This window comes from Pseudorasbora parva, chromosome 13 (genome assembly GCF_024679245.1).
Source record: "Pseudorasbora parva isolate DD20220531a chromosome 13, ASM2467924v1, whole genome shotgun sequence".
Classification (NCBI taxonomy): Eukaryota; Metazoa; Chordata; class Actinopteri; order Cypriniformes; family Gobionidae; genus Pseudorasbora; species Pseudorasbora parva.
In genome coordinates this window covers 607,547-620,046 of record NC_090184.1, presented here as the reverse complement: position 1 = coordinate 620,046, position 12,500 = coordinate 607,547, and the positions used below count along the sequence as shown (strand labels likewise).

The window sequence follows — 12,500 nt, the reverse complement described above, 5'->3', positions numbered from 1 at the left end:
TCCCAATCAGAAATCAGATTATTTCTCTCACCCCATTGGCAGATCATTTTGCCTGTTTTAAGCAAAAACTCTCTTCATTTAGATTTGATTTCCCCAGAAAACAAGCAAAAATATCTTATGTTGTTTTACTGATCTTGAAGCAAGACAAAAAATAGTAAATAAGAAGAGCATTTTTTGCAGTGTGTGAGTCTCGTCGACGGTGTGTTTAACAGGACAGAACACGCGATGAACTAATGCCAAGCGTTATCCTGGAAAGAATGCATGAGGGCATCTGAGTGGGTTTGCAATCAGTGCTATATAATCATATTTCTATCGGAAACAAGAAACAAGATTTCAATCAGAAATAAGATTATTTTTCTCACCCCATTGGCAGATCATTTTGCCAGTTTTAAGCAAAAACTCTCTTCATTTAGATATTATTTCCAACAAAACAAGAAAAAATATCTAGTAAATGCATCTTGATTTAAGAATATTTAGATATTTAGACTGGAAACGAGACAGAATGACTGAGTCAGAAGAGCATTTCCTGCAGTGTGTGAACTGCTGCAAAACGTTTCTTGTGGAGTTATTAAAAGTAATTTCGGGCCTATCTAATCTTGCAATTAATACCAAGGTATAAACCCAGCAGCTTACCTCTTCCTATTGTTAGTTCTTACAGCATCCCTCCTCCTCCTGCTCCTCCTTTTTCTACACTTTTGCCTGCTATTGGCCAATCAGAGCTAGAGTATCCTCTCCGAGCCCCTCTATAGCAGACAGATCTGTCTACCATTGTCACTAAGATTATATGGGCACACAAACTAGTGAATGTAAAGGATGGATAAGGGCATTTTTCCCCCGGTGCTGATGTGTGTTGTGTCCTCAGCCGGGGAACAGTGTGCGGCCCAATCTGGAGGAAGGCATCACCCTGTTCTCCACTCTTCTCAACAACAAACACTTTCTGGTCACCTTCGTCCATGCCCTCGAGCAGCAGAAAGACTTCGCCGTGAGAGACCGGTGAGCACACACACACACACATCTGAATAACACACTCATGCACATACTGAGAAACGAACACGTCGCTTACCAAAAGCCCAAGTGGATCATACACATATCAGGCATAACATTATGGCCGATGAGTAACACTGATGATCTCTTCATCACGGCTGCTGTTAGTGGGTGGGATATATTAGGCAGCAAGTGAACATTTAGTCCTCAGAGTTGATGTGTGTGAAGCAGGAGAAATGGGCGAGCGTAAGGATTTGAGCGAGTTTGGCCAGATTGTGACGGCTAGACGACTGGGTCAGAGCATCTCCGAAACTTCCTAAAACGCTCCACCTACCTAAGCATTGCTGAGACCATGTTCAGCCTTTGATGGAAACGGTATTCTGGTGGCTGTGGCTCTTCCAGCAGGATAATGCTCCTGACACAAAGCACAAATGCTTCAGGAATGGTTTGAGGAGCACAACAACCAGTTTGAGGCGTCGACTCGGCCTCCAGATTCCCCAGATCTCAATCCAATCGAGCATCTGTGGGATGAGCTGAACAAACAAGTCCGATCCACCTCGCAACTTACAGGACTTAAAGGATCTGCTGCTAACATCTTGGTGCCAGATACCACAGCACACTTTCTAGTGGAGTCCATCAGAATCGGGTCAGCACAATATTAGTCTTATTGTTATGCCTGATCGGTGTATGAACACTGGGACTTAAAGCAAGTCATGTAAGTGGGAAACACACATAAACTTTCAGGAAATGGTTTATGGAATCAAATGCTGTTATGAAATGAGACGCAGATGATTGGCTCAATGAGTTCAGTGTGTGAGCTTTCCATCTCTGCAGTCTGAGCTGTCTTACACACCCTGCGGTGAAGGCATCCGTCTGAGCTTTCATTGTCTTCGCTGTCATCTGTGTGCGATTAGCAGCTGTGTGATTGTGTAGCTGATGTCCAGTTCTTCTGTATGGAGCTATTCATCAGAGGAAGCTCTCCATACCAACGCCAATGTTTTCAATTACTGTCTGTCTCTAGCTTTGGTGTCATGATGTGTACACATTTTTTCATTGATGTTTAGGTGCAATCTTGCCTCTCTGCTCACTATTGCCCTCCATGGTAAACTAGAGTACTACACCAGCATTATGAAGGATCTGCTGGTGGATTTGATTGATGCTTCAGCCTCCAAAAACCCTAAACTGATGCTGCGGAGGACAGAGTCTGTAGTGGAGAAGATGCTCACCAACTGGATGTCCATCTGCATGTACAGCTACCTGAAGGTCTGTGCCAGCTGCTGAGCTCAGCTCATTTCCTCGAGTCCTGTACTGAAGTTCACTGTTTGAGTCTCTGTGCTTTACTGGAGTATTATTTTTTCTGTAATCTTCTGACTTTAACTTCACTCCATCTGAAAGACAAATATCGTCCTCTTTACTCCACTACATTTCTATCAAGGTCCTCGAAGTGGAAAGTCGTTTCTGTCGCAGCTTTGAAAGTCACAGGATGATTTTTTTCTTCTTTAAAAGGTTTTTTTTTTGGTTGTTGTTTTTGTTTTTGTAGACAGTAACGTGTATTCACTCTTGTAGGGTCATGTGACGTTTCCCAATAATTTTTGAACACTGATCAGTTTTTTAGGAAAATGGAAGAAGACGGTTCCTCGGCACAGTGTGTGGCCATGCTCATAATTAGAAAGAATGCTTCAGTTTTCTGAAATGATTAAAGATTAGTTCATTTGGTATGAACACTTGATGCATGTCTCATAAAATGTTCAAAAATGTAAATGTCTGGAAGAAAGAGAAAAGTAAACAGTGTGAGAATATCAGATGTGTATCAGTGTATTGGATCCGTGCATTCGGCCTTAAAGTGACAGCAGCTTTGTAACTTTTCTACAAGTATTTAAATGAGTTTAAGTTAGTCGTCTGCTAGTGTGTCAGATGGAGCGTCACTGACTGGCTTAAACCATGATGGCATAATGTGCATTTAGACAACTATAATACAATAATGGACTGACAAAATAAATACTTCTGTACTTTTACTTGAGTTAAAATCTGTTTTTACAACTTTTACTTGTAACGGAGTAATATATGACCAGCAGTACGTTTACTTTTACTCAAGTAATGACGTGTATTTGTCCGTGTGTGTGTGTGTGTGTGTCACCATCAGGAGACAGTGGGCGAGCCGTTCTTCCTTCTGCTGTGTGCCATTAAACAGCAGATCAACAAGGGCTCGATCGACGCCATTACAGGGAAGGCGCGCTACACTTTAAACGAGGAGTGGCTCCTCCGAGAAAACATCGAAGCCAAACCGCAGGTGAAACAACACTCATCTCATGGAGGTTTTGGCCCAGCCAGCAAACATTCAAAACATCCAAATATTATTTCTGAATGTTCTCGGAATAAATAATCTTTCATTGAAATTTGGTTTGTTAGGATAATGTTTGAATATATTTACAAATCAATCTAAATATTGATAAAATCTCCTTTAAATTTGTCCAAATTAAGTCCTTAGCAATGCATATCACTACTAATAATACATTTACGAAATATTTATGGAAGGACATTTACTAAATATCTTCATGTAACTTAAAATCCTAATGATTTTTGGCATAAACGGAAAATGGATAATTTTGACGCACACACTTTATTGTGGGCTATAGCCACAGATATACGCGTGAGACTTTAGTTTTGAGCTCCAGGGTCACGTTTATTCTGAATGTTGAGCGTCGATCTGACCTCTGGTTCTTCCGTCTCTGTTCCAGAACATTAACGTATCGTTCCAAGGTTTCGGGATGGACTCTGTGACTGTGCGCGTGATGAACACGGACACGATCTGTCAGGTCAAGGAGAAAATACTGGAGGCCTTTTACAAGAACCTGCCCTTCTCCCAGTGGCCCCGGGAGGAGGATGTGGAGCTGGGTAAATAACACACACACTTCTTCTGGCATATTAAATATGAGGTGCCCAGAAGTTTAGAGTCTATAAGCTAAATGTAAGAATTTAATGTTGGGTGTAAACCTTGCCTGTAGCTATTTTATTAGTTATATACATACAAACCCGATTCCAAAAAAAGTTGGGACACTGTACAAATTATAAGAAATGCAATAATTTACAAATCTCAAAAACTTATATTTTATTCACAAAATAATATAGATGAATTATCAAATGTTGAAAGTGAGACATTTTGAAATGTCATGCCAAATATCGGCTCATTTTGGATTTCATGAGAGCTACACGTTCCAAAAAAGTTGGGACAGGGAGCAATAAGAGGCCGGAAAAGTTAAATGTACATATAATGAACAGCTGGAGGAGCAATCTGCAGCTTATCAGGTCAATTGGCAACATGATTGGGTATAAAAGAGCCTCTCAGAGTGGCAGTGTCTCTCAGAAGGCAAGATGGGCAGAGGATCACCAATTCCCCCAATGCTGCGGCGGACAATAGAGGAGCGATATCAGAAAGGAGTTTCTCTGAGGAACACTGCACAGAGTTTGAAGTTATCGTCATCTACAGCGCATAATATCATCCAAAGACTCAGAGAATCTGGACCAATCTCTGAGCGTAAGGGTCAAGGGTCAAGGGTCAAAACCAAACTGGATGGCCGTGACCTTCAGCCCTTAGACGGCACTGCATCACACACAGGAATGCTCCTGTAATGGACATCACAACATGGGCTCAGGAATACTTCCAGAAAACATTGGTGAACACAATCCACCGCGCCATTCGCCGTCGCCGGCTAAAACTCTACAGGTCAAAGAAGAAGCCATATCTAAACATGATCCAGAAGCGCAGGCGTCTCCTCTGGGCCAAGGCTCGTTTAAAATGGACTGTGGCAAAGTGGAAAACTGTTCTGGGGTCAGACGAATCAACATTTGAAGTTCTTTTTGGAAAACTGGGACGCCATCCGGACTAAAGAGGACAAGGACAACCCAAGCTGTTCTCAGCGCTCAGTCCAGAAGCTGATCTCTGATGGTCTGGGGTTCATGAGTGTGTGTGGCATGGGCAGCTTACACATCTGGAAAGGCCATCAATGCTGAAAGGTCTATCCAAGCTCTAGAGCAACATCTGCTCCATCCAGACGGCGTCTCTTTCAGGGAAGACCTTGCATTCTCCAACATGACAATGCCAGACCACACACTGCATCAATTACAACATCATGGCTGAGCAGAAGAAGGATCCGGCACTGAAATGGCCAGCCTGCAGTCCAGATCTTTCACCATTAGAAAACATTTGGCGCATCATAAAGAGGAAGATGCGATAAAGAAGACCTAAGACAGTTGAGCAGCTAGAAGCCTGTATTAGACAAGAATGGGACAACATTCCTATTCCTAAACTTGAGCAGCTCGTCTCCTCAGTCCCCAGACGTTTGCAGACTGATATAAACAGAAGAGGGGATGACACACAGGGGGAAACATGGCCACGGCACAACTTTTCTGAGATGTGTTGATGCCATGACATTTAAAATCAACTTATTTTTCCCATTAAATTACATATTTTATCAGTTTAAACATTTGATACTTCATCTGTGTTGTATTCTGAATAAACCATTGAAATTCACTCAGTGTGTGTTGTCTGTCCGCTCAGAGTGGTTTCCCGAGGGACGCAGCAGCAGAATCCTGCAGGATCTGGACGACACGTCTGGCATGGAGGACGGCAGGAAAAAACTCAATACAGTTTTCCACTATCAGGTGTGTGTGTATGTGTGTGTGTGTGTGTGCGTGCGTGTGTGCGTGCGTGTGTGTTTGTGAGTGAGTGTGTCTGTGTTTTCTTTAGCAGTGTAGTTCCCTTGAGACAGTTTTACAGTGTTTAAATCCATTACCCAGAATTCAACAGACTTTCATCCTAATTAGTACAGAGAATGCAAAAACTGGCTAATTCAGATTCACATCTGTAGTGCCTAAGTCCAGCATGAGGTATTGGCTGATGACCTCTGACCTCTGACCTGTCTCTTGTAGATACCAGATGGGGCGTCCCTGGCCATGAGTTTGAAAGACACGAGAGAAAACACACTGGGCAGAGGTACAGCAGTCACACACTCACACACACACACACACACACCGCTTCTTTAGATGAACATGTGAATATGTGCTGCACGCTTTCCTCTCAATAATGAAATAAACACACTGCAGAGATGAGAAATCATTGGTTCAGAAAGCATCGGATCATAGAGCCGTGGATGTGTCTGCTCCAGCTCTGAGATTCGGACTCACTTCACACTCATTCATACAGCACTTTATACAGTAGATGGCTTACAGCGGCGGCTCTGCAGGATTAAACACGAGGACAGAGCTCATCAGAACCACAGCTTCAGCTTCTGCTGTGTGTTCACTCGCGATCCAGAGGCGGGGCCTCAGAGCCACACCCACCGGTTACATCATCACCACCACCGGCCAATTAGAGTACAAAAGCTGATCTTTTCCAGAAAGCTCACGTTGGGAAGTGATTTCCAACTCCAGAAAGAATTGAGATTTGATTTGTTTTTCCCTGATTATTCTAAACGACGTCACTCCAGTTTATCGCACATATACTCCAGTGATGGTATTTGAGTTACCCTAACCCTAACTCTTGTAATGGATGTCTTTCTGTTGATTCACAGTGAAAGATCTGGACACGGAGAAGTACGTTCATCTGGTGAGTCTCTCCAATGTCTCCTGCTCACACTAATAATCAGGAAACGGTAAACTCAAGAGTCAAGCAGTAATTATAATCTTATAAGCTCTTATAAACTCTAACTACACTGCAAAAGCTCTGTTAGACCGCTCAGGCAGACCAGCCCTAAACATTTACTCTTTAGACGTTCTCTCAACAAACACAGTGGAACGTAAAGACAACGGCATTAAGAAATATCATATATTGGAGGAACTCGATGCCTACGATGGTCACACACTGCTCAAAATGCTCTTCTTATTTAGTATTTTATAGAGAAAAATAATCTGATTTCTGTTTGGGACGGAAACAAGATTTCAATCAGAAATCAGATTATTTTTCTCACCCCGTTGGCAGATCATTTTGCCTGTTTCAAGCAAAAACTCTCTTCATTTGAAGATTTTTCCCCAGAAAACAAGAAAAAAAAATCTTATGTCATTTGACTTGTCTAGTAAATGCATCTTGATTTAAGAATTATTAGATATTTGGTCTGGAAACAAGAAAAAAAATACTAAATAAGAGCATTTTGTGCAGTGTATGCTCAGTTTGCTGTGTGTTTGCTGATGTGTGTATGTCTCCGCTGATTCGTATAGACGAGACTTTAGTGAGAAATCAGTGGCGTGTGGTCAGACCAGTGAAAACCCCGACAGAAACCGGGACAGCAGCCAGATTAGAGCCTGGAGTCATGACCCTTACTGAAGCCTGACACTGGTCTGAGATCTGCCCCAGTGCGCTCCTTTAATGGTAAAGGGTCGAGTAATTCTTTCATAATAACAATATCCAACCAGTCCCATCTCGTATTAGCACTGTGAGATTCGGCCGAAGAGTATCAGTTACCCCAGTGATGTGGAAAATAACCACACATTCTCTGGAGAACGCACTGGATTGCCAGAGCCAGACCACACTATTCCTCTGTTATGATAGTCACATTAGGGGATTTGGACTCATAAATGTCATGTACAAGAAACATATCAGACTAAACGTGGCCCAATGTCGTTTACACAACACCCGACGTCACACAGATCGAGCCAAAGTCCTGTCGTCTGAACCAGCATAAGCTGATCTCTAACGCATTGCTCATGGGAAATGATTCAGAACTGACCCAAGAGCAAATTTACAGCAGCTGCCGGAACACAAGAATACCATCATCATCGAATCATCAGGGAACGTTCTCTCAATGTTATGAAGAAACGTTAATACAACATTCGCACAGTTATAAGGTCTTTAATAATGTCTCAATACATTAGCACAAAACATTATTCATACATCAATCATGGAATGTTTTTCCTGTCAGTTCGTTATTTGGTTTTTTTGAAGGGGGGAGGAGTGGTCTTTTTATTAAAATAAATTAAATAATTAAAGGACTAAAAGGGATTTAAGGGAATAAAGAAATAAGAATGGTAAAATAAATCCATGGTCTAATTATAGCCTATATATGTGTATTAATAGTATATAGTATTATTGCATTTGTCTCATCACATTCAGTTATGAATGAAGAATTTAAAGGTGAAATTACATTAAAAAAAGTTGTTTGCATCACTGTATGTGAGTGTGGGCCGTTAAACCTATCCACAGCTCATGTTTAGCCATGCTTATCTCATCACACACACACTTTAAACTAAACACTAAAAGTGTTACGTTGGACTTCGTTGAACATTAAGCCCCGCCTCCTTTGATCTGATTGGCTATCATTGACGAGCTCTGTTAGACCGCTCAGGCAGACCAGCCCTAAACATTTACTCTTTAGACGTCCTGTCAACAAACACAGTGGAACGTAAAGACAACGGCATTAAGAAATATCATATATTGGAGGAACTCGATGCCTATGATGGACACACACTGCTCAAAAGGCTCTTCTTATTTAGTATTATTTTCTTATTTCCAGTCTGAATATCTAAATATTCTTAAATTAAGACGCATTTACTAGATCAGTAAAATGACAAGATATTTTTTCTAGTTTTCTGGGGGAAAATATCAAAATGAGTTTTTGCTTAAAACAGGCAAAATGATCTGCCAATGGGGTGAGAAAAATAATCTGATTTCTGATTGGGACGGAAACAAGAAACAAGATTTTTATTTTGAACAAAACAAGAAAAAATATCTTCTGTCGTTTTACTGATCTAGTAAATGCATCTTGATTTAAGAATTGTTAGATATTTAGACTGGAAACAAGACAGAATGGCTGAGTAAGAAGAGCATTTTGTGCAGTGCAGCCCTGGTTCAGTTGGACATTTATCTAATATTTGTAATAAATTCATTCTTGTTTCAGAAAACATTCAATAGTAACGTTCCCATAATGTTTGAAGAATGCTACTAATAAATATTCCCTTGACATTTGCGTTAACCAAGAGGTTTTTTATTTAAACGTTTAAAAACCTGCACGTTTTGAGTGTTCAGGAATGTTTCCGTAACTGTTGTCTGTTTTCTGGGACGAAGCTCTGGACTGCAGTCAGATTGAGTTCGAGTGAAATGAGCAGATGATTGGTCTGAATGAACTCTGAATGGCTGATGGTTTGGCCGCAGGTTTTGCCTCATGATGAGCTGAACGAGGGCAGGAAGTCCCACAGACACAGCCACAGGAAGAAGGTTCTGCCGGAGATCTACCTGACTCGCCTGCTCTCCACGAAGGTATCAGATGTGGGATAAACTCACACAAACACTCACACCATCGGGAAATAATAACAGGAAACTTCTCAGACATGCAGCCATTGATACGATGTGAGACTCGCATACAAAGAACAAATGTGGCAAAAGCTGGACAGTCGCTAAGTGGATGATTTTTTTCTTCTTTAAAAGGTGTTTGGGTTTTTGCAGAAAGCCTTTCAGGAATCACTCTTGTAGAGTCTCGTGAAGTTCAATGATTTCACAGCATTTATTAAACACTGATTTATAGTTTAGAGCAAAATGGAAGAAGACGGATGTCCAAATGCTCATTTAGTGGAGGATTCACATAAACAAAGTTGATTCTGTCTTCAGTGAAGGTGAACAGTGGGAGAATATCAGATGTGTATCAGTGTATTGGATCCGTGCATTCGGCCTTAAAGTGACAGCAGCTTTATAAAGAGCTTTGTAACTTTTCTACAAGTATTTAAATGAGTTTAAGTTAGTCGTCTGCTAGTGTGTCAGATGGAGCGTCACTGACTGGCTTAAACCATGATGGCATAATGTGCATTTAGACAACTATAATACAATAATGCAGCGACATAAAGAAGGAAATTTACTTTTGATACTTAAGCACTTTAGAAAACAAATACTTCTGTACATTTACTCCAGTAAAAAGCAGTTTTTACAACTTTCACTTGTAACGGAGTAATATTTGACCAGCAGTGCTGTTACTCTTACTCGAGTAATGAAGTTGTGTATTTGTCCAGCTCTGAAATATAGGGCGGGGCTTGATTGTGTCTGTGGGGAGTTGATTGAATGGGTGTGGTTTGCTATTGGCTGATCTCATGTGAGTGACAGGTGGCCCCGCCCTCATCACCAGAGCAGAGATGACGTTATTCTGATTCAAGATTAGGATGTGCATGATAAATCATTTAGAATAAACAATATTCACAAAAACAGACCGAAGGGAGGGATGATGGTGTTGTATCTCTGGACTGCGTCGTCCACGGGCCGCTTGCTCAATCATAATCATCAATCATGAAATCACAACGATAACAGTCCATTAACATACATACTAGTATGTCTTAAAGGGACAGTAGCAGAGAGATGTAGGCCTCAGGTGAAATAAACCCCCTCAGAGAGCACTACATATGAAGACTAATGAGTGTGTGAATGTGTTCGTGTCAGGGAACGCTGCAGAAGTTCCTGGACGATCTTTTCCAAGCCATCCTCAGCATTCCTCTGGAGAAACCACCGCTGGCTATCAAATACTTCTTTGACTTTCTGGAGGAACAGGCGGACAAGCGCGGCATAACCGATCCGGACACGCTACACATCTGGAAGACCAACAGGTATTGTTTGCTGCGTTATTACACGCGTTCTGAAAAGCTTGAATCTGATTGGTCAGCCATGATGGTCCGAGGTCAGTTATTCGCAGAAAATGATAATGTCGTCAATATCCACGCTGTATAATGAAGATCTTCCAGGGATCTGAGGACGGATTTCAGGGTCCTTGAAAAGTCTTAAATATCTTATATGGTCCAAGAAAAGTCTCTAATTATCATTTCCAGAGGTCTTACATTTGGGGACAGAAAAACAGGATGGGTAATTTGGTCATTAAACCCTAGAGGTCGAAGATCACGCTGGCACGACTGATCAGTCAAAGAGACTCAAATTACTGTCCATTTTTATCATTCAGGCTGTTATAATCTGTTACGTTTCTTCTTTTATTTGTGTAAACTCACAATACAAACAATATCTTGTGCTTTTTGCAAAATAAATAAAACAAACATGATGCACGATCTGCAGCCTCTCTCAATGAAATCTGATTCTCTTCAGAAAATGAGCTGTAACTTAGTGAATACTTGTCACACAAACATGAGACATATGTCTAAAGAAACGTTGCAATATCAGGTTTTAAATGATGTAAATCAAATCAAATACAGTGTATTCACTGTTTAAGTAATCTGTTTGGAAAAAGAGAGATGTCAGTTTTTCGCGAGCCTCTTCATTAGTGTTAATGCGGCCACGCCCACGGAGCGCACATTCTTTTGAGATCACAAAGACGGGTAAATCCAGCAATGGGAAACATCACCAGAATAAACACTTCAAGATTCCTGCAGTACTTTACATCGCTTTGAGATGCGGTGAGGAATAATCCGGGAATAATTTACCTCATGAAAAGCTGTTGATATCTAAGAGCGACTGATCCAGCCGCTGATTGTGAAGTTTATTCTGTTAGCGACTGTGAATATTAAACGCAAAGGACGTTTAAAAATGAATCCTGCTGCAACCCGAAATGCCATAGAGGTAAGACTGTTTGGACACGGTTTGGGGCTGAGTTAAAGTGTTTACTGTAAAATAGCCTAGCGTCACATCAATAAAGCTTTTGTTTGCAAATTTAAAAAAATATAATAGGCCTTTGTAATGCGCCTTTAGCTTTCAATTTATATTGTTAGCCATATTCTAAATAAACGGCCACAAAATGTATTTCTTCGTCCTGTTCCTTAGCGCTCTCTCACGTGCCGGACTCAAAGGCTCATTCATTATGCGGCTCATTATGTGGTTCTTTTGTTCTCTCAGGTGTGGATCACAGCATTATTCATGACGTTCACACCCCTTCACACACAGGCTGTGTAAAGAAAAGATGTCTTACAAAAATTGTCTTCAATATATTGTTTTATGTGATTGAGTAGGCACAATGATTCTCAGTTTGAAGCAAAAACTCTAGGCAACACCACCCATTAATCAAAAGTCTTGTGGCCGCATGTCTATTGTGTGTTTTTGGCCTTACAATTTTTGTTTTTAAAAAAACACGTTATTCTCTTAAAAGTACAAGCATGTACATTCATGTTGGTCTCCTACTATGGTAGCTCAGTTTGAGCTGAATGCAGTGTAATTACACTTTTGCCATTAATGTGTTTATAAGCAACTGAAATAACCACAAATGTCAGAGCATAACTTCTAAAGGGCCCAAAACTGAGCAGACTTCTAGGGGTTCATTGGTCATTTGTGTGTTTTTTCTGTGTGTCTATGTTCAGTTTGCCTCTGCGCTTCTGGGTGAATATCCTGAAGAACCCGCAGTTTGTGTTCGATATCGATAAGACGGATCACATGGACGCGTGTCTGTCTGTCATCGCTCAGGCTTTCATCGACGCCTGCTCGCTGTCTGACCTGCAGCTGGGCAAAGTGAGAACACAACACACACACACACACACACACACACACACACACACACACACACACACACACACACACTGCCCCTAAACCTACCCATCACACACACACACAC

The 12,500-nt window shown here is 41.2% G+C and overlaps 1 protein-coding gene across 1 annotated transcript in view; it reads left to right on the top strand.

The window, feature by feature from the left end:
* plxnd1 (plexin D1) overlaps positions 1 to 12,500 on the top strand; it is an 85,090-nt gene that overhangs the window by 65,521 nt on the left and 7,069 nt on the right. Inside the window, exons 24-33 of the mRNA XM_067412863.1 lie at positions 863 to 993; positions 2,049 to 2,247; positions 3,128 to 3,274; positions 3,723 to 3,879; positions 5,543 to 5,646; positions 5,914 to 5,977; positions 6,555 to 6,589; positions 9,128 to 9,232; positions 10,397 to 10,560; positions 12,250 to 12,397. Of these exons, the coding sequence (XP_067268964.1) occupies positions 863 to 993; positions 2,049 to 2,247; positions 3,128 to 3,274; positions 3,723 to 3,879; positions 5,543 to 5,646; positions 5,914 to 5,977; positions 6,555 to 6,589; positions 9,128 to 9,232; positions 10,397 to 10,560; positions 12,250 to 12,397 (1,254 nt within the window). The remainder of the gene's footprint in view (positions 1 to 862; positions 994 to 2,048; positions 2,248 to 3,127; positions 3,275 to 3,722; positions 3,880 to 5,542; positions 5,647 to 5,913; positions 5,978 to 6,554; positions 6,590 to 9,127; positions 9,233 to 10,396; positions 10,561 to 12,249; positions 12,398 to 12,500) is intronic.